A 24,540-nucleotide genomic window follows, 5' to 3' on the forward strand; every position below is an offset into this window, starting at 1 on the left:
ATAGTTCCAGGGCTGGAATGCCTTTGAGTCTGCAAACATACTAACCTGCATGTTTTAAAGATTTTCACCAGCTTCTCTCTAATATTTTCCCATAATAAGAAAGGTTGGACATCGATTCCTGACAATGGCAGAATTAGAACTTCCTCCAGGATTGGGAAGAAAGTGGCTGGAGGGAAAATGAACTTGCAAATGCTCAATAGATTTTCACATGAGCAAATCTACACATCGTATTTACCCATGCTAAAATACAGTTCACAAATATTTTATAGGGGTACAACATATACCATGGGTGCACTTTTGTGACTTTCTTTAAGAATTTGGGGCCACATGTCGGTAGGTTCAGATTTGCAACCCGCAAATTGCGAGTCAGAGCGACTCGCAATTTGCGAGTCGCAGATCCGAATGTAGGATGGTGTCCCTGACACCATCTGTGATTCGCAAGGGCTTCGCAAATGCCCACGTCATGAATATTCATGAGGTGGGTCGCAATTTGCGACCCCCTTGCGAATGGTGGCCCTCACAGGGATGGTGGCCTGCTGGAGACGGCAGACCACCATGTCTGTGACTGATTTTCAATAAAGCAGTTTTTGTTTTTTTTGTAATGCAGTCCGTTTTCCTTAAAGGAAAACGAGATGCATTACAAAAACGAAAAATGAAACATTTTCGTTTCATTTTTTCAGAGCAGGCAGTGGTCCGCAGGACCACTGCCTGCTCTGAAATTTTTTTTACAGTGACATTCACAATGGGGAAGGGGTCCCATGGGGACCCCTTCCCTTTAGCGAAAGTGTTAGCACCCATTTGAAATGGGTGCAAACTGCGATTGGTTTGCGCCCGCGGTCACAAAACAATCCTACATTGCACTGCAAGTTGCAATAAGGAAGGGACACCCCTTCCTAATTGCGAGTCGCAAACCCGTTTTGCGATTCGGTAACCAGGTTACCGAATCGCAAAACTGGGTTTGTGCATCGCAATGTGCTTTTTGCACGTCGCAAACAGCGAAAGTCACTGTTTGCAACATGCAAAAAGCTACCTACATGTGGGTCTTGGTCCCTAATTAGGTCTGGTGTTAACAAAGACATTTTGTTTTTATTAAACTTCTATTTCTCTCTCTTACGGCTGGCTTTACTGTGAGTGATCGCATTCTGCTCTTCCACAAGGAGCATATTGGCACACAAAGTAGTTTTGTTCAGTGTCAGGAACTACAGTGGCAATCAGTGACGTAACGAAACTGGAGGGTGCCCCTTTGCAAAGAACATGGAGGAGCCCCCTCTCCAGACTCACTCAGGCCAGGTGCTGTGCTGAAGGGGCCCCCCGGAGGGCGGCTGCGGGCCTTTGTTTGTTACAGTGTTGAGGGCCTGGTAGCTCCCACAACAATAAAGTGTTAGAAAAGCCATGACAAAACAAGACACGCATTGATGAAACTAAAAGACTTATAAAAATATGTCAGATCAGTTGGCTTTGTCAGTGTTTGTTTATTTTCATGCTTCCCATAATCGTGTTGAAAATGGTTACACTGATTTTCCATTAGAAATATTTTTGGGAAATACTAGCATGCATTAAACACATTTTACTAAATGTCACTTCATTTGCATCTAATCAGAGAGCATTCTGGGAGCATTATACTTAGCCTCATAGCCTAAACTTTTCAAACATTTGTATACACGTTTTTTTTTTTTGTGTACTGGAACCAACATCAGTAGTGAAGTGTGACCTTAAAACATTTATTTACAGCACTCACCCTAATAATGAAGGCTTTCAAATAATGAACCATAAATACAAGTTCGAACAGCATTATCTTTTGGAAACACATTACCTCAACTGCAGAGAGTTCCACTCTCTGTAAACAAGCAGCCAAAGGGTTTGTGCTGCAAAGGGTTGGGCCTACTTGTCCCAAGGACAAAGTAAACATGAAAACTTGTTGCCCTTGCCCCCAAACAAGATGTCCCGGGCGTCGGGCGATAGGAATTCCACATCCCTGTATGACTATCATTTTTACATCCCAACAATCAACATATGATTCTCTGGAAAATGGGATGATCTCTTCGAAGGTATTCATAAGAGTATACCATTATAGTCATCGAATTTTCCCACCATATTGAAGAGAATGAGATTGCTTGAAAATGTAGCACCTGCTCTACTTAAAAACAAACCAGAGCGCAGCTTAACGCATGATGCTTTAGAAAGTAGTTTGCAAAAGCTGGGTACTCTAAAGCTATTTTAGCTGCTGTTTGAAATGTATGAGGTCCTGGAAAGGAGGGCATCACACTTGGAGATGAATTACACAGGCTCCTTTTGTTCATTATCCCATAGGGTGAAATCACGGCATATTAATGCAGCAATATTGTTCACTTAAGAAAAAGCCAAAAAGGCCATTCTAAATAGCAGGGGTGTGGAATTCCTATAGCCTGATGCCCAGGACATATTGTATGGTGTCAAGGACATGTTTTCATTTTTATTTTGTCCTTGGGACAAGAAGGTCCAACCCCCTGCAGCACAAACCCCTTAGCTGCCAGTTTGCACTACCACATAATGGAGCAGTGAAGGGCATTGTCTGCAGCTGTGTCCATATGTGAATGCTGTTCGAACTTGTATTTATACTTCATTCATGCAAAGCCTTTATTAGGGAAAGCTCTCTAAGGAAATGTTGTAAACTCAGATTGCACTACTGATAGTAGTTCCAGTATAAAAACAAGGATTTGCAATGCAATGGTTCTCGCACTTGCTCGAGTTAAAGCTATTGCGTCATAAATTCCTAACTGGACTTTTCTTGCCACATAAATTGAAAATGAGAAGTAAAACATTAGTTGACATGACTGAGCCGATTCAAAGTGCCATGGCCTCCATGAGCATGAAGGAGAGACACAAAAGGAAAAAGAAGTCCGCTCATGCAAACATGCCCGACCCTCAATAGTAAACACTGGCAAAAAGCAAAAATGCGTTTAGTCTCAAAAACCACACATTGTCACACTAGTTCCTGGTTCTTGTGTGATGATATGCTACTTGTGAAAGAGGCCAATGCTGTCATGCAGAGTGAAGCCAGCCGATGGAGGGAGGGGAAAGCGAGAGAGTGAGAATTTTAATAAAAACAAAAAGGATTTTACTAACACCAGACCTTATAAAAGGGGCCCAATTTTTAGATAAATTCACAAATATGCACTGCACCCATGGTGTATATTCAGGCATTAGTGCAGATTTAAGGCTTACATGAATTACCAAAAATGTACACAAGTAAGCCAAGAAATGGCATTCCTAGAAAATATTATATTCCTAGAAAATATTTGGGAACTGCATTTTAGCACGAGCAAATATGTATGCTTAGATTTGCTCATGTGATCAGTTGAGCGTTTACAAGTTCACTTTCCCTCCAAACACTTTTTTTCCCCAACCCTGGAAGAAATTTTACTTTTGCCTTTGTCAGGAATAAATTTTGAAGCTCTCTCAGTATGCAAAATGATTAGGGAAGTGTTGGTAAAAAAAAACCTAAGACATGCAAGTTAGTACGCTTGCACAGACTCAAAAGAGCATTCCAGCCCTGGAACTATTGCTTACAGCTCTGTCCAACCCCAGTATGTACATCTATCAAAAGGTGGCAAAATAAGGGAATTGGTAGTATTCTCACCCTACTATAGCAGGAGCCCTGAGATAATCAGAGAGGTTATTATCAAAGTTCTTATATATTGAGATTGCTGCCATAATGTGTCACCACACTATATGGCACCAAAGGGACAAGTGGATTTATGAAGCAACCTGACTTATGGACAAGTAGTTTTTTTTTAAATTAAATTTCACAACCCTGAAATATCTCACAGCCTTCCATCACAAAATAAAAATATAAAAAAAGATTTTAAAAAACATCACTTTCTATACAGGGTTGGGAAGATTCTTAGACGAATTAACTACAGTCAAAATAAACCATCCTGTGAAACTTAGGGAATGTGCCCATTAGTACATCTCTGCATCATTAGAAAGTGGGTTACGTGCTGACCCCATATAAGCCCAGTTATCCCCACCTTTTTTAAACAAGAACCAGAAATGCCAATAGGTCTGGTTTTAAAGGAATGTTGTATGGTTATGTAAAGTATTAGAAGTAGATAGCATGGGAATGGATAAGTATTTTGTGGAAGCATAGAACTCTAGAATGATATTGGTTTAAGTTAAAAGGTCAGGTGATAGTTGGCCTGTCAACTTAGCTCCGAAAAACCCATGTAGGTTAATGACTGCCCTCCTCCAATCTGTGCTGCTAGCAGAGAAAAACACCATACATTACTTAGGTATCTAAGACACTTTAATAGCAATGCAATGTTATGTGTGTGCCCCTAAAAGTTCAAGCACAGGCAGTTGGATAAATAAATAAAAACGACCACAGGTGTGTTAAGGGCATACACTTTTTTGTGGACGCACACAATTTCCACCCAATCAGAACATGGTCTCCTGGATTCCAACATGTGGGCAGAACTCAAACCCCTCTCCTAGTGACTCTCACGTAATTGTCTGGCAACAGCTGCACTGTCGTCAAACCATTAAAAAAAAAATTTAAAAAAATAAATAAAAAAAAGCACATTTACGTCTGCTATAGTAAGACCAGCTGAAAACAAAATTGGTCATTTTAAAAAGACATATGGCAAGGAACTTGAACTACCGGTATTCCAGTTGCCAGTTAAGTGGGTGATACATCTGAAAATTACATTCTGAGTGATACCCAAGAAAGGAAGAAATCCAAATTAGCCTGACAATGCAGCAGTCATCAATTCTTTAAAGTAGATGTAAAGTGGACTTTAACTCCATTCAGAGGTGTATTCTCTCACCTCAAGTTACTGACAGTGTATCATTCCAGCCCCCCTCCCCCCCATGGGATGGTAGTTTTGCAATATATTAGGGATTGTTCTACATTTCAAAAGCACATTAAATCGCTCAATTCTTTTCTGTACACAAAGCAATACACACTGTTTTTATGTGCTTTTTGATTGCAGCAGGATTGTTAAAGATTTTAATCGCGACTCAAATGCAAGGCAGATCTACTGGCTTTGCCAACGCTTGATTGATAGGGCATGTTGTCCTATCCTCACGCGTAGACCCATCCTCTCTTGTGGTTAGGACTTTGTCGAAGACGAGGCGCAGACGATCACAACTTCTACTGGTGATTCCTGAATAATGTCTTTAATATGTTGTTACCATTATCCGTGAGAATGCTTTGGGTTCAAATGGATAGCAGTTTAGTTATATTTATCTGTGCAGTGTGCTGAAAGTTCCGTGTCTGGGGAAACCGGGGACATGGCAACTTCAAAGTGTAAAATATGAAGGATTGATGGCCATTCAACCAAGCACAAATTGACCATTTCGACGCAATATAGTCAGGTCGTTAAATAATCTTCTTTAATAACCATGGCTCCTCTCAGATATACTAACTTTTTAAAAAGCAGTAGATCGCTTTTTCAAAAGATCACATGCAAGCAATGGGAACATAATCTGTACTACTCCAAATGCATGGCCCAAAATGTACTCCTGAAACTAATTTGAAGATGAAGCGATATTTTACTTATATTGATTACCGAGATTAACTTTTAAAGTCGTGTGCAAAAACTCTAGCTCCCTAACACAAGGTACGGTTCATGCTAAATAATACTTTCAAACACAACAAAATAGGGCATTGGCAACGCATCAGTTATGTTTGCCTTTGCAACTCTTGCAGGCGGTATAACCTGAACAAAATGTATTCATAACAGTTAATGTTTCAAAACGGACATCCTTACCCAGTGCTATACAAATGTCATGTGTCCACTCTAGAAATAAAAGACGAGGGCGCGCGCCAATGTCCTGCAGCTGTGACCCATTCAGTCCTCAACAGGCTCTATTATCTCGATCTGTAAACTAAATGGGCCACAGATGTGTTAAGTGATCTATCACAAATATGATCACTTAAATCTATGCACAAAGGGTGTCCAACACTTGCACTGTCGTCCAGTGTGTGAGTTTCAGGGTCTGCCTTATGACCAATCAGCTGCCGTCGGGCTCCTGCTCAAAGATCCCTATCGTAACCTTATTAACACCACACTATACCTTAGCAATTAAGCACATTACACTGGTACAATGAGCCTGGCCAGAATGTCACTCGTCTTAGTTGTGATTACCATTTTCTGCAGTGTCATTTACTTTCATAAAGTATTCCTTTCTTTAAAACATGGGCATTTTTGTATTTTATTGTCAAGTTTATCTAGTGTCAACACCAGTGGACCCTGCTCTTCACAACTTTAAAAAAGCCCGAGATCTATGCTTTCCGGTGTAAGCACACACTGTGGCCACTGACAATACTACTATGCTCACTCACACTAACCCTCCACCCGAACCCATAGCCCTGCGTTCATCCCCTCCTCTTGCCCCTAATCGTCTACTGCCCCGTCTCTAAATCTGGCCTGTTTATTATGTACTTACACTGCAGCTGCTCTCCCCCCAGGGCGTAAGCTCTGATGGGAGTGTGGGGCGCTCTGGTCCCTTCGTAACCCGCTTTGTGGCCGTCCCCCGTCCCCGATAGGCATTGTTTACAGCCGGTCGGGCCTGGCGTGGGCCGTGCGAGCGGCTACGCACTTACATTACACGGAGCCACCGGAGCCCCTGCTCCATCCTCATGACTGGGCCCTGCGAGAGACACCACCCGACAGCGGCCTGTCCGCCCCCGGCTTCCCTGACCCTAGCCAAGGCAGTGGCCGGCTGTTGCAGAGTTTGCACCCCTTCTTCAGTCGTCTTGCCAGGACCCCGAGGGTGCACCACCGGGTCGGAGTGCAGGACACCCGGGGGACCCCTTCAAGTCTTCCCACCCCTGCAACCTCTCGTGTTATGGTGACCGGACTGGTTAACTCATTGGCCACACTCTACCCATTGCGGTAGCACCCCCCTGCCCACCAGCCCTTGTGCCCCCAGGTTCACGCTGCGAGTGTGTACCGCACGGCCGCTTGTTGCCCCACGTCCCCCCACTCCCTGCCCGCACCCCGGCAGCCTCACCGTGATGTTACAGTGGATGGTCAGCGGGCTGTTGCCCAGGATGAACTGGCAGTGCAACTCGTCCAGTTTCCAGTTCACAATCCGGAACCGCTCGTGGTTTTTGTCAAAAATGGACTCCAGAAACTTCAGCTCGGCCTTGAGCCCCGACACGGACATCTTAACATCATTTCCGAGGGGGGAGGCGCTGCGAGACCCGACACCCCCCCGCTCCGCACCGGAAGATGGCGGGCGGCAGCTGCGGGTCTTTGTAGCCCAGCCCGGGACCGACGACGGAGAAGCGGAGCCCAGCGTCGAGCGGCGCAGGCCGGGCGGAAACGTGTCACCGCCGCCCTGTGACACCGCCAGGGCTGGCTCGCCTTTGTACGAGGCCTGCGCGGACACGGCCCCGGTAGGGCGCAGGAGAACACGGCAGACGGGGTCCGGGGCTGCGCACTCAGGGCCCGCCCCGTGACACCGAGGGCTGGCTCTGCACGGGGCCTGAGCGCGAGGCCGCGGAGATGCGCAGCACACAAAGGTCCGAGGGCACCGACGCAGAACTAACAACACACGGAGCTGTGCGGAGCTGCGCGCAGAGACCGCCCCGTCGCACAGGGCCTGCCGGGGGAGGCGGGGGCTCGGAGGGGTGGCCTTGTACGGGGCGTGAGAACGCAGGCACGGAGCTAGCACCACGCACGGGGACCTGGCTCGCAGAGTCGGGCTAGCGCGTACATGCCTGCCCTGCTTGCCGAGAAGGGTGGTTTAAATTATTGTTGATGCTATTTCCCTTTTGTTTTACTTTCGCTCCGAGGTTAATTATTGCAAACAATTAATACGACGCGTCCTCACTGTTTCCTCTTTAGCCCGCATGCATCGGGATCTACTTGTAGAAGTTTAAACCTACTTCCTCGTAGGTTTGTTGAAATCACAATCGATAGAGTCTACCCCGCTGCCTGTTTACACAAGGAATGCTTTTTTCTGGGCCTCAAGCACCCCATCACCATAGGATATTCAGTACATGGGATGTGTGCAGATGTTCAGTTTCAAAGGCAATAGTTTAGACAACATACATAAACCCTCATATATATTATGCAGATGCTTGTGAGAAGGAGGGTAGGAGGTAAGTTATTTTAATGCCTCCTCATGAAATTAGGAAATATTTGTGATTATTTTTAATAGACATCCTGTTTGGGTAACAATATGTAAGATGCATATGAGGTGAAAAGCTTCCATTGACTAATTTTTTGATGACTAAAATAAATGATCTCCGTTTGTGTGAAGGATTCTACCAGTGATGGTTCTAAGTTTACTCGTTTTGAAACTGGGGCATTTCAAATAGACGATGATGGTTGGAAGCAGGGGAGGTGTGGGTGCGATGTATCCCTTAATATTACCCCTCAAAGCACGCCCACTATTTGGGTGCATCGCAGGTTGTTTTAACCTCAATTTTATTAGGCAATGTGTCCCAGGACACGGTAGAACCCAGCATACCGAAAATACAGCTAATTAAGAAAAAAACGGACTCCGTTCTTGAGCAGAATTGAAAAAAGGTATAATATAAAATAGTTACATTCAGAAAAAGCTTAGTAGCATAAAAATCAATTGTCATAAAGGCCATCAGTACAAAATGTTATGTCAAGGCTGGAGGCTCCTATTAGGCATCTCTAATCCTGATTTAATAAAATAGCAGCAGTCAAGAAAACTACAATTCCCATGAGGCTTAGCAAAGAATAGCCAATGAGAACGAAAAACATATCGTAACAACAGCCAATTGTAGCCCTGTCCATAGTATAATGACAATACTTGATTGCGAACAGTCCTCTTTTCTTGTGGCTCGCAGTCAAGATAAGTACCTCATTACTCAGGTTTTCAATTTAAATGCTATATATAGTTATGCCTGTATTTAGCACTGGTGTATAAGCTCTGTGCCAATTCCTTATTGAACGCTCCTCGCACAAGCACAACATTCTACCGCACGTGCTTCCTATCGCATATTTCCAATGGCTTCTAATCCCACTATCTAACTCCCTCACTCTCCACCTCCTCCTATCTACCTATCTCTCTATCTATCTATTTCTCTATCTATCGATTTCTCTATCTATCTATTTTCTCTATCTCTCCCCCCCTTCCCGCCACCCCCTCTATTACCTATCTTCCTATCCTCTCACTCTACCTCTCACCCTCACCCACCTCTACAACCCCCTCCCCTATCTTCACAACCCCACTCCTATCTCTCTCCCTAATCTCCTAAACCTCCTAACACTCACCCCCCTCCACACTTAAACCCCCCTCCTCCAGCTCTTCCCACTCTACCTGTCCCCCCTCCCTCGCGCTTTCCCGCCGCAACCTCCTGCACGCCCCGCCCCCCAGCTCCCATTCGCCCCAGCGGACCCCTCCCCCCCCTCCTACCTCATATGGCGGCCGCTGCACGACCGCGCCGCTGGCGCGCCAGAGGCAAGCCCGTCTGCGCCCGTCCGCGCCTGGCCCGCGCCCAGCGCCATGACCCCTGGTCCCCTGCTCTCCCAAGCCCCGCTGATCCGCTACGACCCCACCACCCTCCACGCCCTCAACCCAGGGCGCTCCAACACCTGCTTCCAAGCTCACCCCAAACGCACCCATGGACCCTTCGCCTGCAACTCCTGCAAACGCATCTTCCACCACGCAACTACGACGACCACATGCCCACGCGCCATCAACCACCTCAAGTGCATCCTGGTCAACGCTCGTTCCGTCCACAAGCACGCCGTTGAACTCTGGGACCTCCTGGACTCCACAGCACCAGACGTCGCTTTCATCACGGAGACCTGGATGAACGCCTCCTCTGCTCCAGACATCGCCACCGCCATCCCCGAAGGCTACAAGATCTCCAGAAAAGACCGCACCAACCAAGTAGGAGGAGGTATCGCCATCGTCTTCAAAGACTCCATCAGCGTCACCACCTCCACCGAAGACACCCCTCTCGCCGCTGAACACCTGCATTTTCAGATTCGCACCGACCCGAGGACCACCCTCAGAGGATCCCTCGTCTACCATCCTCCCGGACCGCGCGCCCCTTTCAGCGACGCCATCGCCGACTTCATCTCCCCGCATGCCCTCGCCTCACCGGACTACATCCTCCTAGGCGAATTCAACTTTCATCTGGAACAAAACAACGACCCCAACACCACCACCCTGCTTGACACCCTCGCCAACCTCGGCCTCAAACAACACAGGGAACACCGCCACCCACATCACCGGACACGCTCGACCCTATCTTCTCCGCCAGCAAACACATCTTCTTCAGCCACCCCTTCCCTCTACACTGGACCGACCACAGCTGTGTCCACTTCACATTCCGACGCGAGACCCGTCACCTCCGCACTCAACCCATCCCTCGTCGACAGTGGAACAAGATCCCCGAAGAGCAACTCTTCTCCGCACTCGCCGCCAACCAACCCACCCTCACCACCGACCCCAACGACGCAGCCCTCAGCCTCACAAACTGGATCTCCAACTGCGCAGACAACCTTGCTCCCCTCAAACGCACGCATCGACAGACCAACACCAAAAAACCTCTCTGGTTCTCTGACACCCTCAAAGAATCAAAGAAAACTTGTAGCGCCCTCGAGAAGGCCTGGCGCAAGGACCAGACCGCTGACAACATGACCGCCCTCAAGAACGCTACCCGCGAACACCACCACCTGATCAGCGCTGCTAAAAGTAACTTTTTCACCGACAGACTGGCCAAAAACAGCCACAACAGCAGAGAACTCTTCAGCATCGTCAAGGAGTTCTCCAACCCCAACGCCAATCCCAACGCCGTCACGCCCTCACAGGATTTGTGCGAATCCCTCGCCACCTTCTTCCATCGCAAGATCAGCGACCTCCACGACAGCTTCGGACACCAGACCCAACCAAACACCACCGAACCCGCACCCCCGGCCATCACCCTCAACAACTGGACCCACATCAACACTGAAGAAACCAAATCCACCATGAACTCTATCCACTCCGGCGCCCCTTCGGACCCCTGCCCTCACTTCATCTTTAACAAAGCCGACGTCATCGCCCCGCACCTCCAGGCCGTCATCAACTCTTCTTTTTCTTCTGCTACCTTCCCCGAATGCTGGAAACACGCCGAAGTCAACGCCCTACTAAAGAAACCTATGGCTGACCCGAGCAACCTGAAAAACTTCCGCCCCATCTCTCTCTCCTGCCTTTCCCAGCCAAGGTAATAGAAAAGACCGTCAACAAACAGCTGACCACCTTCCTGGAAAACAACAACCTGCTCGACCCTTCACAAACCGGATTCCGAACCAACCACAGCACGGAAACCGCCCTCATCTCAGTCACAGACGACATCAGAACCCTGATGGACAACGGTAAAACAGTCGCCCTCATTCTCCTCGACCTCTCGGCTGCCTTCGACACCGTCTGTCACCGCACCCTAATCACCCACCTCCGCTCCACCGGGATCCAAGGCCAGGCCCTGGACTGGATCGCCTCCGTCCTCTCAAACCGTTCCCAAAGAGTTTACCTCCCTCCGTTTCGCTCAGAACCCACCGAGATCATCTGCGGCGTACCTCAAGGCTCATCACTCAGCCCGACACTCTTCAATGTCTACATGAGCCCCCTCGCCAACATCGTACGCAAGCACGACATCATCATCACCTCCTACGCTGACGACACCCAACTTATACTCTCCCTCACCAAGGACCCCGCCAGCGCCAAGACCAACCTACAAGAGGGTATGAAGGACGTCGCAGATTGGATGAGGCTCAGCCGCCTAAAGCTGAACTCTGAAAAAACGGAAGTCCTCATCCTCGGCAACACCCCGTCCGCCTGGGACGACTCCTGGTGGCCCACGGCCCTCGGCACCGCACCGACCCCCACAGACCACGCCCGCAACCTCGGCTTTATCTTGGACCCTCTTCTCACCATGACCAAGCAAGTCAACGCCGTGTCCTCCGCCTGCTTCCTCACCCTCCGCATGCTCCGCAAGATCTTCCGCTGGATCCCCGCCGACACTAGAAAAACCGTGACCCACGCCCTCGTCATGAGCCGCCTGGACTACGGCAACACCCTCTACGCTGGGACCACAGCCAAACTCCAAAATCGCCTGCAACGCATTCAAAACGCCTCGGCCCGCCTCATCCTCGACGTACCCCGCAACAGCCACATCTCCGCACACCTGAGACACCTGCATTGGCTCCCAGTCAGCAAAAGGATCACCTTTCGACTCCTCACCCACGCACACAAAGCCCTCCACAACAAGGGACCGGAATACCTCAACCGACGCCTCAGCTTCTACGTCCCCACCCGCCTCCTCCGTTCCTCTGGCCTCGCACTCGCTGCCGTCCCTCGCATCCGCCGCTCCACGGCGGGTGGGAGATCTTTCTCCTTCCTGGCGGCCAAGACCTGGAACTCCCTCCCCACCAGCCTCAGGACCACCCAGGACCACTCCGCTTTCCGGAGACTCCAAAAACCTGGCTTTTCGAGCAGCAGTAACCCCCTCTTTCCCCTAGCGCCTTGAGACCCGCACGGGTGAGTAGCGCGCTTTATAAATGTTAATGATTTGATTTGATTTTGAATATCTATTTCTTCTAATAATAAGACCCAACAATATGTCAACCCTTCTGTTGCTTCACTGACCGGTGAAAACTCACCTCACTTTGAGCACGTAGTTCCTCCCAGACCTTCCACCAAGGAGGGGAATAATACTATTCACACTAAGTGTAATAATAAATCAATACATTTACAGGACGAGCCAACACAAATTATTATTTCAAAAATCCTAGATACAGATGATGATATGTGTGACATGTATGATCTTTCAGGTAATTTGGGTGGCAATGACCCTTCCACTTGCCAGGATAAACTGCTTGACTTGGTGGGCCCTTTAGCCCGCATCTTTGAAATGGCAGAAGCAACCAGACTAGAAAATGTAGTTGTTGACCCGTTGGACCTTTCATTATGGATCTAGAGAGCTTTCTGTCTTCTGTGAAATGCCAACGCAGCCATCACCCATGAACGAAGGAAATGACTCCTACTAAAATTGGATACTAAACTTGCAAACTTGGGAACGCTTGACTCGAGTGTCAATGCGGATGGCCTTCTATTCAGGGAGTCTTTCATCAAAGATTTGAGAGGATACATAACTACTTATTGCTCAATAGACAAGCCACAACAGTCTCTCAGGAAAGTCTTTTCCCAGCAGGTTTTTGCGCTGGCTGGTAGAGGCAGGAGCCGCTTTATTAGCCATTCATATTGCCAACAAGGATCCAGAGGCTCCTTTAATTCGTTATACAGAGTTCAGGAATACAAACCCCAATTCTTCCCACAAAGGGTATAGAGGATGTGGACAATGGAATTTCAAAAACAATACCCAACAAGGTAAGTCTGCCTTCTGGCCTTTCCCCAGCAGGGTGCCGTCTTCAGTTTTTTCTTTAAAAATGGAAAATATTAACTGCAGATCCGTGGGTTTTAAACACAATACAGAGCTATCTCATAGAGTTTTATGCAGCCCCTTATCAAAACGTGTTCCCTCATCCTCCTCAATCCCTCCCACAGGTCCGCATTAATTTCTGAAGACGTTCACTCTCTTTTACTAAAGAATGCAATTCACCTGACAGACCCAGATGCTTCAGGTTTCATAAGCTCATTGTTTCTAGTGCAAAAGAAAAACAAGAAAATGAGACTGGTTATCAGCTTCAGAAACTTCAACCAATTTGTCATTTACCGTCATTTCAAAATGGAGACAGTAGTACAACTTAGAGATTCTCTACTTCAGTTCGACTACTTTGTGCGTCTAGATCTTCAGGCTGCATATCTCACCCTACCCATTCATATAGACCACAGAAAATTCCTTCAATTTCAGTAGCAGGGAAAAAAACGTTTTTTCCCCTCCCTTTCAGTCTATCGTCAGCGCCATGGTGCTTTACAACAATAATGAGACCAGTAGTGACACATTTCAGACCGCTAGGGATCACGCTAATAGTATACCTAGACAACATGCTTCTTATGAGTCAGAATTCTCACACTCTTCTGTTTCATCTTCACTTCACATGCTCTCTTCTTTCACAGTTGGGTTTTCTAATAAACAAGGACAAATCAATTATGGCTCACAGTCAACAAATAGAGTTTCTGAGTTTCTTACTAAATTCATCGCCCGGTACTCTCCATCTTCCTCAACAAAAAGTAAGAACTATCAAAGCAGAAATCCTTCGAACTCTCTACAGTACCCAAATCTCCCTCATATCTTTAGCCAGAATAGTGGGTCTCCTCTCTTCATTCATGCTATCTTCCTGAGACCTCTACATTACCTGGCCCATCAACGTCTAAAGATTCAACATCTCAGTAAAAGTCTTGCTTACTCCAATCTTGTATACATAGATCCAGAGTCTTTTTCCGAACTTCAATGGTGGATAGACTATTTAGGCGCTTGAAGCGGCAGTCCCAGGTCTTGTGTTGGAATCAGATTCAAGCCTAACGGGTTGGGGGCCAGTTATGGTCCAATCTCAACTGGAGGTACTTGGTCCATCAAGGAGTACAAATTGCATATCAATTGTGTGGAAATGCTTGTGAGCTCCTTGGTAATCAAAAGCCTGGAAAAAGGCAAATTATGGACAATGTTTTGGCTGTCCGTTACATCAACTATTTAGGCGGCACCAGATCAAAACCTCTAATGGATTTGGCAAAAAGTCTGTGCAAATTTTGTCTTTTCAACAGAATTTCTCCCAGAGCAGAATAATTTACGGGCAATCTGAATTCAACTGAAGATTGGCACTCTAGTTTCCTAAGGGATTGCAGTGACTGGAGACTTAAACCCTCTGTATTTCATTCCCTTCTTCACAAATAGGGTTACTTTTCCTTAGATCTATTTGCTTCCTGCTTGAATTCCCACTTACCTAATTTTTTCAGTTGGCGCCAATATCCACTGACTCTAGCTACAGATGCATTTCTTCAGGACTGGTCTATGTCAGTCAGTTATACATTTCCTCCTTTTCTAATGATCACCAGAGCTCTGCCTCAGGTCAGACATCAAAAAGCCCAATAGTAGTAGTGGTTCCTTTCTGACAATCCCAAGTATTGTTCCACCCCCTTCTAGAACTGACATTCAACTTCCCAGTACTACTTCCAATCTTTCCCTCTCTCCTTCTGGATCCCTTAGGTCGTCACCACAATATTAGTACTAAAAAAATCCCTCTTTCGCTGGGAAAGTATCGGGCCAGGCCAAGCTGCCAACCTTATTTCGTCAGAAGCTGCAGAATTCATTAATAAGACCTGGGCTCCAGGTACCAAAAAAGCTTACAATTCCACCTGGACTCTTTGGACAGGCTGGTGTCTGGGAAGAAATATTGATCCTGTTTCAGTCGATAAAACCTATGTCATAAATTTTCTAGCAGCAGATGCCAGTGCAGGTAAGTCTTACAGAACAATCAATCTAAACAGATCAGCAATTTCCATGCACCATACCTACATTAACGGGAAACCAGTGGGAGAACATCCCACTCCTATGCTATTGGATAAAGGGAGTAACATTTTCTATTCCACCTCTACCTAAATATTCAAAACTGTGGGATGTAAATGTTGTATTAAATTTGTTTATCGCTTGGCCTAACAATGTAGACCTGTCTCTGAAAATGCTTTCAGCCAAACTCACCATTTTGTTGTGTCTTATCTATAGTGAAGGTTTGTCAGATGTTAAAACCTTGGACATTTCCACTCGCCAATTTACGCCCACTGGATTTTTTGTTTTCTATCAACAAACACACTAAGACTAATGTACACTCTGTATTTTATCCTTATTTTCCTAATCAACCAAAACTTTGTGTCGGTCAGTGTCTAAAAGTATACGAAGAACACACCTACAATTTCAGAATGTCCTCTCATTCACAACTTCTTATCTCTTTCTTTCAACCTCATAAACCAGTTTCTTCTGCAACTTCCCCTAGATGGGTCACGTCCCTTGCAGGCATTGATACTTCCGTTTTTGGGGTTCATTCCTTTAGGGGTGCCATGGCCTGAAAAGCTTTCTGGGTGGGTTCCAGACTTGAGGACATTCTGAGATCAGCCGATTGGTCTAATGATAATGTTTTAGGACATTTTATTGTAAACCAGTCTATACGGCAACTTCTGTAGTTATTAACACGCTTTAAAAAGCATAATAGGAGCGTCCAGTCTTGACCTAAAATGTAGATTTTCAGAATAAACTATGAAGGAAAGTCCTAATTTTATTAAAGACACCGAGGTGAGCATTATCCCACTGTAACAGTTGGTAATTGATGTTGTTTATTCCCTCCCTGACAGCATCCACAATTTTACAGCCATCTTCCTCCTAAGGACATCTCAGTACCAACAGAATCTTATAATTCTGCCATAGATTCATTGCAGTTCCAGCGTTCCACCTCAACTGATCCTTTGGTCACTCCAAGGAATTATTTGTTTATGAACTTTTGTCAAGAAATATTTTTGTTTATCTTAGCAGTTGCTATTGTATTGCCTATTTTTCCTATATTTTCTGATACCAATTAACTTCTCGCACAAGAAAAAAGAACTCTTCACAATAAAGTTTGGTCATTATACTATGGACCGGGCTACAATTGGGTGTTGTTATTAAAAAAAAATTGTTCCCATTGGCTAGTCTTTGCTAAGCCTTATGGGAATTGTAGTTTTCTTGACTGCTGCTGTTTTATTAAAGCAAGATTAGAGAAGCATAATACTCACCCCTATGTCTTTAATAAAATTAAGACCTTCCTTCATAGTTTACTAGGAAAGTCTACATTATACAGATAGGTGACAGAAGCAGAGAAATGTGCATATAATTCATTAAGAAAGTGGACAACAACCCTAGTAGAACCCAAAAAGATTCTGACTCACCCCCCCAAATTTGAGGGTTTATATAGGACATTTACCTATAGAAGAGTATGAAAATTACTGAATCATCGATGTGTGAGCAAAGAAATACAAATTCAACAAATCAGAATAAAGATTTGAAAAGCATCGTACAGCCCTACCACCTAAGCACTAACCTACTACATAAATATTGATTCAGCTGCTCTGACCTAATGTCATCCTGAGGTTTCAGAACAAACCAGTTACATAAACAACAGTGAACCATTGTGAATGAATGTAATACCATGTGCAAGCAGGAGCTCTTTGGAAAAAAAGCAAATTTACAATAGTGAGCCCATGCTAGACAGCCTTGCTCAAGAACAGTGTAGTTTAGAAATAAACAGAAATTATTTGTTTGACTGTGTGCAGCAGATTTATAAACAAAGCACAATTATGATGAGACATTTATTTTGAACAAAATGGCATTGAAGCCTTTTTGGCATAAGCCAATGCTTTCCTGGCTTTAACAGGTTATAGCAAACTCATTCCAACTGCAATAGTATCATATTAACATATATGTGTGAAATTAAGTTTAATTAATGTTCTGTACCTTGTTAATAATGCACATTCTTGATTAATACACAAAAACTCCTTAAATACTCCCCTATGATGAGTCTATCGCCACTAAAACCCTTAAACTATTTACATCACAGTGTGCATCACTTTCTGTCTCTTGCATCTCCATTCTTCCATCTTAAGTTGATTAGATACTTAGGGGGTCATTCTGACCCCGGCGGGCGGCAGGAGCCGCCCGCCTGGAGGGAACCGCCGAATGACCGCACCGCGGTCAAAAGACCGCGGCGGCCATTCTGGCTTTCCCGCTGGGCCGGCGGGCGACCGCCAGCAGGCCGCCCGCCGGCCCAGCGGGAAACCCCCCTCAACAATGAAGCCGGCTCCGAATGGAGTGGCACACGTCGCGATTTTCAGTGTCTGCAAAGCAGACACTGAAAATCATTATGGGGCCCTGTTAGGGGGGCCCTGCACTGCCCATGCCAGTGGCATGGGCAGTGCAGGGGCCCCCAGGGGCCCCACAACACCCGTTCCCGCCATCCTGTTCCTGGCGGTAAAAACCGCCAGGAACAGGATGGCGGGAAGGGGGTCGGAATGCCGCCATGGAGGATTCCCTGGGCCAGGGGTAAACCGGCGGGAAACCGCCGGTTGCCCTTTTCTGACCGCGGCGGTAAAGCCCAGGAAGCACCGCCAGCCTGTTGGCGGTGCTTCCGCGGTCCCCGGCCCTGGTGGTCATGGACCGCCAGGGTCGGAATGACCCCCTTAATCTCTAGCATCTTCCATCTCGCATCCTTTTCTTTTAGACACCATCTTTTTTTCCCTACACCCACATTTTTGTAACTATGAAAGCAGAAAATGTCAACAAGATAAACATAACTATTGCAGAACAAGACAGAAAGACAGAAACAACAACACAAATTATCACAATAGTACAGGTGTTAGTATACCCCTTAGCAAGTCCCCACCCAAGCTATCAAACCACTCACCAACCTTATTTAAACTCTTTCCAGTCTCACCAACCCAGGAACCTACTGATTCCCATAATCAATAGTCTTAAAAAGCTTTGATTTTATGGGAAATATTAGTGATATTATTTACATATGCCTCAATACGCTTACTCCTATCTGGTATGGAGGTACAACACTCTTTTACCTTCACAACCTTGCAAACACCACCTTGCTTTGTGAGAAGGATATCTAATACTATGCGACTTTGCATGGTTTCAAATGGCTCCCAGTCAGCACCCGGAAAACCACCATGCACACCTTGGACACAAGCTGGACTATGGAGCATTCTCTATGCCGGGGTCAACACAAATTTATCAGAAGGCTGCAGACTATTCATTCATTCATTTAATAAACTGCTTGAATTTGAATGCAATCAGTATGGGGTATGGGTTGACGGATACAAAGGGCAAGCTTTCATAGAACAAAAGGGATGACCTTCTGCATAACATGCAGACTCCTTACCTACGCTCTTAAGGCACTAAATAACACTGGACCAGCATACCTCAACAATTGTATCTGCTTTCACAAACCTTCCGGACATCTCTGCTCTGCTCGTCTGGAGTCCAACTTGCACACATTCCACACTTACGGAAAACTAGACTGGCAGTCAAATTTTCTACATTGCTCCTAAAGCATGGAACAATCTGCCATCACACATAATATGCATTCCTTGGATTCCAAAATCTGCATAACATAATAACATAATCATCGCACTCATAGAAATGTATTCATTATTTATGTGAATTAATGCACCAGCAGTTTTAGAAGCAAGCTGATCCATAAGCATAGATAATCTTCTAATTGTCACATCATTTACAGACACTCCAGTAAATGAAATCGTAGCTCCTCATATGTCTAGCAAAATTTGTCCAAAAAGTTGTTTCACTCTTTTTAAACTAACAATCATTCATCTCATTTACATGGCAAACATCCACTAATACCAAAGCCAGATAACAGGAACCCACCCAATTATGAAGAAGATTAAAATAGGCAGTCTTACCACACAGATAAAAATAATTCCTCTCAGTACTGGCTGTTCACCAACCAGGCATTCACAACTAACAACAACACTTCTTTCACATTCTCTCTTTTCTACAAAATCTATTGATCTAACTCTTGTAGAATCATGGCATACTAGACATAATACACACTTTCTCTCATGCCCCATTCTCAACATTGGGTGCAAATTTGAAGTCCTAAACTCCACTTCCACTTTGCGTGTTCTCTAATTTTCTTTTTCATCTTTTCAGTTCTTTAAAATTTCCCCTCTATTTTCATTATATTCCTTAACAAATTCATGCTCCTCTTCACTCAACCAGCACATCTACCCCCCTTTAATTATTTTAGTGTTGTAGTTAGTTTGAGCAACTGGTTTTAAATATTTTATATAGGTCATTGAACACCCAGAATCTTCAGTAACAGGAAGGTCTTCTAGAATTGAAATTGAAATCCAACAAGTTTTGGAAAAAAAAGTGCACTTATTAAATATACAGAAATACTACATGACAAACTATAAGGACACTGGCAATTGATAATATGTTTCCACAAATGCCATTGGTATTGCCGAACACTTAAGGATGGGTGCCTCCCACGTGCAAATGGCATGCACGTTAAACATCAGAACCAAAATGGCTCTACTACAGAGCTAAAGGGAGTACTCTACGATTTCACAGCTACAATTATTTCATCTAGCATGACGCATTTCGACTGCTTGCCTTTTTCAAATGCCGGTAAATGAGACATGCACTCGTAAATGCTTTCAAATAGTTTTCCTTCATTGCTTTTTATTCGAAAATACTCATAAGTAAAAAGGGACTTGAATGTATATATAGATATATATATATATATAAAAATGCAATAAAGAAGAGAGAACTCTAGGTAGTTGCCAAGTTTAGGTGGAGAGCAGCTCCAGTATAGAGCACCCTACAACACCAGTAACACTCTTAGGGACATATTTAAGAAAAATGGTGCTGCAATATGTGCAGCACCACATTTCTTGCGCCCTTTACCGTTCCCCTACCACCACCATGTGTGCGCCGTATTTAAAATACGCGCATCATGGCACAGGGTAGGGGGCAATAGCGTCATTTTTCATGACACTATTGATGTACTCTGCAGGAGTAAGTGCCAAAATATTGGCACTACTCCTGCAGAGTACATAGGGGCCCATTATAAATGATGGAAGCCCCCTTTTTACACCTGCTGCGAGCAGGTAAAATCATTTTTTCGGTCCCCCTAATGGGGGAACACCCCATTTGCATACATTATGCCTGGCGCAGGCATAATTTAGCGCAAAGGGTTAAAAAGTGGCGCAGTGCATGCATTGCGCCACTTTGTAATTGTGGCGTGAGGATTTTTACCTCATTGGGCCACATTAGCGTAAAAAAATTATGCTAATGTGGCGCTAGGGGCTTATAAATATGGCTATAAATTTGCTCACCTCAAATGTCTGTTTATGTAGCAGAGTTTTTAAGCATAGGATTAGCACAATGCCATCCACGCCAAGCTAGAAAGGGACAACGTCTTTTGCCATTTATATAGCAAAGTCTTTAAACATAGGATTAGCACAGTGCCATCCATGTTGAGCTGTAAAATGACAAATGCCTTTCACGACTCCAGGCACAGTATTACAGCTTTGGATACTATCCAAGTCAACCTGGAATGAGCAAAAGCAACCCCTGACACATGGTTCACAATCATTATAGCATCAGAAAGGTTTCGATTTGTGCTAGAAAAACGGACATTTGAGGTGGGCAAATTTAGAGTGTTGCTGGTGTTGTAGGGTGCTTTGTACTGGAGCTGCTCTTCACCTAAAATTAGAACCTACCCAGAGTTATCTCTTCTTTTTTGCGCACACACAAACACATGCTTTAAATCGATTTGCACAGATGTTATTCTGAAAGTTGCTCACTAATCTTTCCCCATGTGTCCGTGTATCATCCAATTTCATTATGAACAGTAGTTAATTCAACTTACGATTAAACATTTCCAACCGTAGAAATTATGCATAATAGTCGACCAATTAAAGCTACTATGTCGTGGTCGGTCCATGTTACTTTGGTAGTGTGGGAGAATTTGGCCCTGTCGCTGGTGGAGAAGATAGGGTCCAGTGTGTGTCCTGCTCTGTGAGTTGGGGCAGTGACCAGCTGAGTGAGGCGATGATGCTCATGTTTTCAAAGAGTGAGGTGGAGTTTGCGTCGTTCGGATCTTCTAGGTGGAAGTTCAAGTCCCCTAGGAAGATGTAGTGGTTGGAGTCGACTGCCAGGGGGGCAATAATGTCCGGTAAGGCATTGCAGAGGATATGGCGGGGGCTCGGACATCTGTAGGTGAGGGTTAATCTTATGGTGGTGTTGGCGTCTGGATTGATCTGGAACTTGAGGTGTTCCATGATCGGTGTGGTGTGGTCATCTGAGGCGGTGCAGTGGAGTGAGTCCGTCTGTATAATGGCGATGCCTCCGCCGTGTTTGTTGTGGCGGTCACGGTGAATCATCTTGTATCCGGGGGTGTTGTGGTGGCAATGTCTGGCGTAGATGCGGGGGGTCAGCCAGGTTTCTGTGATGAACATAAAGTCGGGAGAGAGGGAGGTGATGGTGTCCCAGATCTCTATGGTGTGTTTGCAGAGTGATAGGACGTTGAGTAGAGCGCAGTGGAGTTGTGGTTTGTGGCTGAGGGTCCTCTGTGTGGGGGTAACAGTGGTTTCTCAATTGCAGGAATAGTGGCAGTTGTGGCAGGAGAAGGGGCCTTTTGTGGACTGAGGCAAGGGGATGCTGCAGTCTGTGTTCGGGGTCTGAGGTCTGAAGTTCGTCGGGGTGTATTGGCGGCAGGCTGTAGATCCAGGGGTTCTGGGGCTCGGTGCGGTCCAAGAGCAGATGGGCGCAGGCAGGCTTGCCTTTGGTGCACCCGCTGCGTGGTCGCACAGCAATCATCATTAAGTAGGTCCTGAAAATGGTAGGGCGCAGTGGGAGGCGGGCGGGAGAAGCCCGCAGGAGAGGAAAATTATGGAATAAAGGAGGCAGGGGCACTTCAGGGCACTGCAGGGCTACATGGCAAAGGCAGAAGCAACAATAAAACTGGACAAAAGGAGGAAGACAAGCACTAAAGTATCAGAAAAACAAGGACAGCGCTATGAGGGGAAAAAAACAGGACAAAACTAGGAAGACACATAATACACTACGAGACAGACAGAGATAAGCAATACAGGGGACAGGACAACAGTGCTACAGCAGAAATGGATACCAACAGGAGGCAGCACTAGCAGAGGAGCTCAGAGGGAGCAAGAGCAGCGGGGGGAGCAATGATCAGGACCTGTTCAGTGGGGTCATGCAGCGACTGCCAATAACTAGGTCCTAGGGAGGGTGGGGCTCAGTGGGAGGCAGGTGGGAGAAGTGTGCGGGAGAGGGAAACTGGGGGAAAAGGAGGCAGGCAGGGGCACTTCAGGGCACTACAGGGCTACGTGGCAAAGGCAGAAGCAACAACGAAACTGGACAAAATGAGGAGGACAAGCACTATAGTACCAGAAAAACAAGGACAGCGCTACCGGGGAAAGAATAGGACAAAATCAGGAAGACACTTAATACACCATCAGACAGACAGGAACAAGAAAGACAGGAGACAGGACAACAGCTCTACAACAGAAAGGGATACCTGCAGGAGGCAGCACTAGCAGAGAAGCTCAGAAGGAGTGAGAGCAGCGTGGGAGCAGGGTTCAGGGCCTGCTCAGTGGGGTCATGCAGCGACTGCCATTAATTACTTCCTGGGGAGGGCGGTGCGCAGTGGGAGGTGGGCAGGAGAAGCGTGCGGGAGAGGGGAACGGTGGGAAAAAGGAGGCAGGGTCGGGGCACTATAGGACTACATGGCAAAGGCAGAGGCAACAATGGAACCAGGGAAGGCAAGCCCCACAGCACCAGAAAAACAAGGACAGCGCTATGAGGAAAAAAACACGACAAAACAGGGTAGACACTTAATACACTACCAGACAGACAGGAGCAAGCAATATAGGAGACAAGACAACAGTGCTACAGCAGAAAGGGATACCAAGAGACGGCAGCACTAGCAGAGGAGCTCAGAAGGAGCAAGAGCAGCAGGGGGAGCAGGGGTCAGGACCTGCTCAGTAGGGTCTCGCAGTGACTGCCATTAATTAGGTTCTGGTAAGGGCAGGGCGCAGTGGGAGGTGGGCGGGAGGGGGAAATGGTGGGAAAAAGGAGGTGGGGGCCAGGGGTATTACAGGGCTAAGTGGCAAAGACAGAGGCAACAATGAAATCAAACAAAACAAGGAAGTCAAGCACTACAGCCCCAGAAACACGAGGACAGCACTACCAAGGAAAAAACAGGACAAAACAAGGAAGACACATAATACACTACCAGACAGACAGGGACAAGAAATACAAGAGACAGGTGCCTCATCAGAAATGGATGCCAACAGTAGGTAGCACTAGCAGAGGAGCTTAGAAGGACCGAGAACAGCAGGGGGAGCAGGGTCACATCACCAATGTATTGCACTAGCACTGAGTTACAAGGTAGCTGCAAACTTTCTAAATATTTCATTAGAATCTGACTAAAAATTTAGGGACTCTCTGTATACCCTTGTGGACTCAGACACCAAACAAGAACTTCATTTTGGAACCAAAATGCAAAAAGGTGTTGACTATCCTCATGCAGAGGAATGTAAAAGAATGCTTGGCATAAGTCAATGTCTATAAACCATTCTGCATCAACAGGAATCTAAAACAATATTACAGTTGGATTTTGTACTACCAGAGAACATAGGACTACAATTTGGTTAACCTTTCTTAAATCTTGTAGTATCCTTCACTTACCACTCAGTTTTTTTATGCCCATCACCTGAGAATTGCAAGGACTATCAAGCACCTCCTGTAGAATGCCTTGTTCTATATTTCTCCAATGATAGGCATCATTCCTTTTTCTGCCTTCTTATTAAACCTATTTATTTTCCTGTAAAATCACATACCTCTTTTTCGACAATATGTCTCAAATCAAAAGGCAGGTCTTTTGTAAGAACAGGAAACAGCTAAATTGTCAATTCTTGTGATCTTTTTAAAAACTGACTTGTCGTCTTGCATTTAAATTGCGACACCATTCCGTATGCAATAAATCAAGCAATTAATTTTGCAAAGCAAGTCTCTGCATTGTAAATTAACAGGACTGTAGTCACACAATA

The 24,540-nt window shown here is 45.8% G+C and overlaps 1 protein-coding gene across 5 annotated transcripts in view; it reads right to left on the bottom strand.

The window, feature by feature from the left end:
- Nucleotides 1–7,586, bottom strand: part of UBE2Q2 (ubiquitin conjugating enzyme E2 Q2) — a 619,872-nt gene extending 612,286 nt beyond the window's left edge. For 2 of the 5 annotated variants that reach the window (XM_069222112.1, XM_069222111.1), the window contains exon 1: nucleotides 6,997–7,536. In XM_069222112.1, the coding sequence (XP_069078213.1) occupies nucleotides 6,997–7,152 (156 nt within the window). In that variant the 5' untranslated portion in view covers nucleotides 7,153–7,536. Of the gene's footprint in view, nucleotides 1–6,996 lie in introns of all 5 variants that reach the window. The other 3 variants (XM_069222116.1, XM_069222114.1, XM_069222115.1) reach the window with 3 other exon arrangements.
- Nucleotides 7,587–24,540: the final 16,954 nt, after the last annotated feature.

The sequence above is a fragment of the Pleurodeles waltl genome, chromosome 3_1 (genome assembly GCF_031143425.1).
Source record: "Pleurodeles waltl isolate 20211129_DDA chromosome 3_1, aPleWal1.hap1.20221129, whole genome shotgun sequence".
NCBI classification, from domain to species: domain Eukaryota; kingdom Metazoa; phylum Chordata; class Amphibia; order Caudata; family Salamandridae; genus Pleurodeles; species Pleurodeles waltl.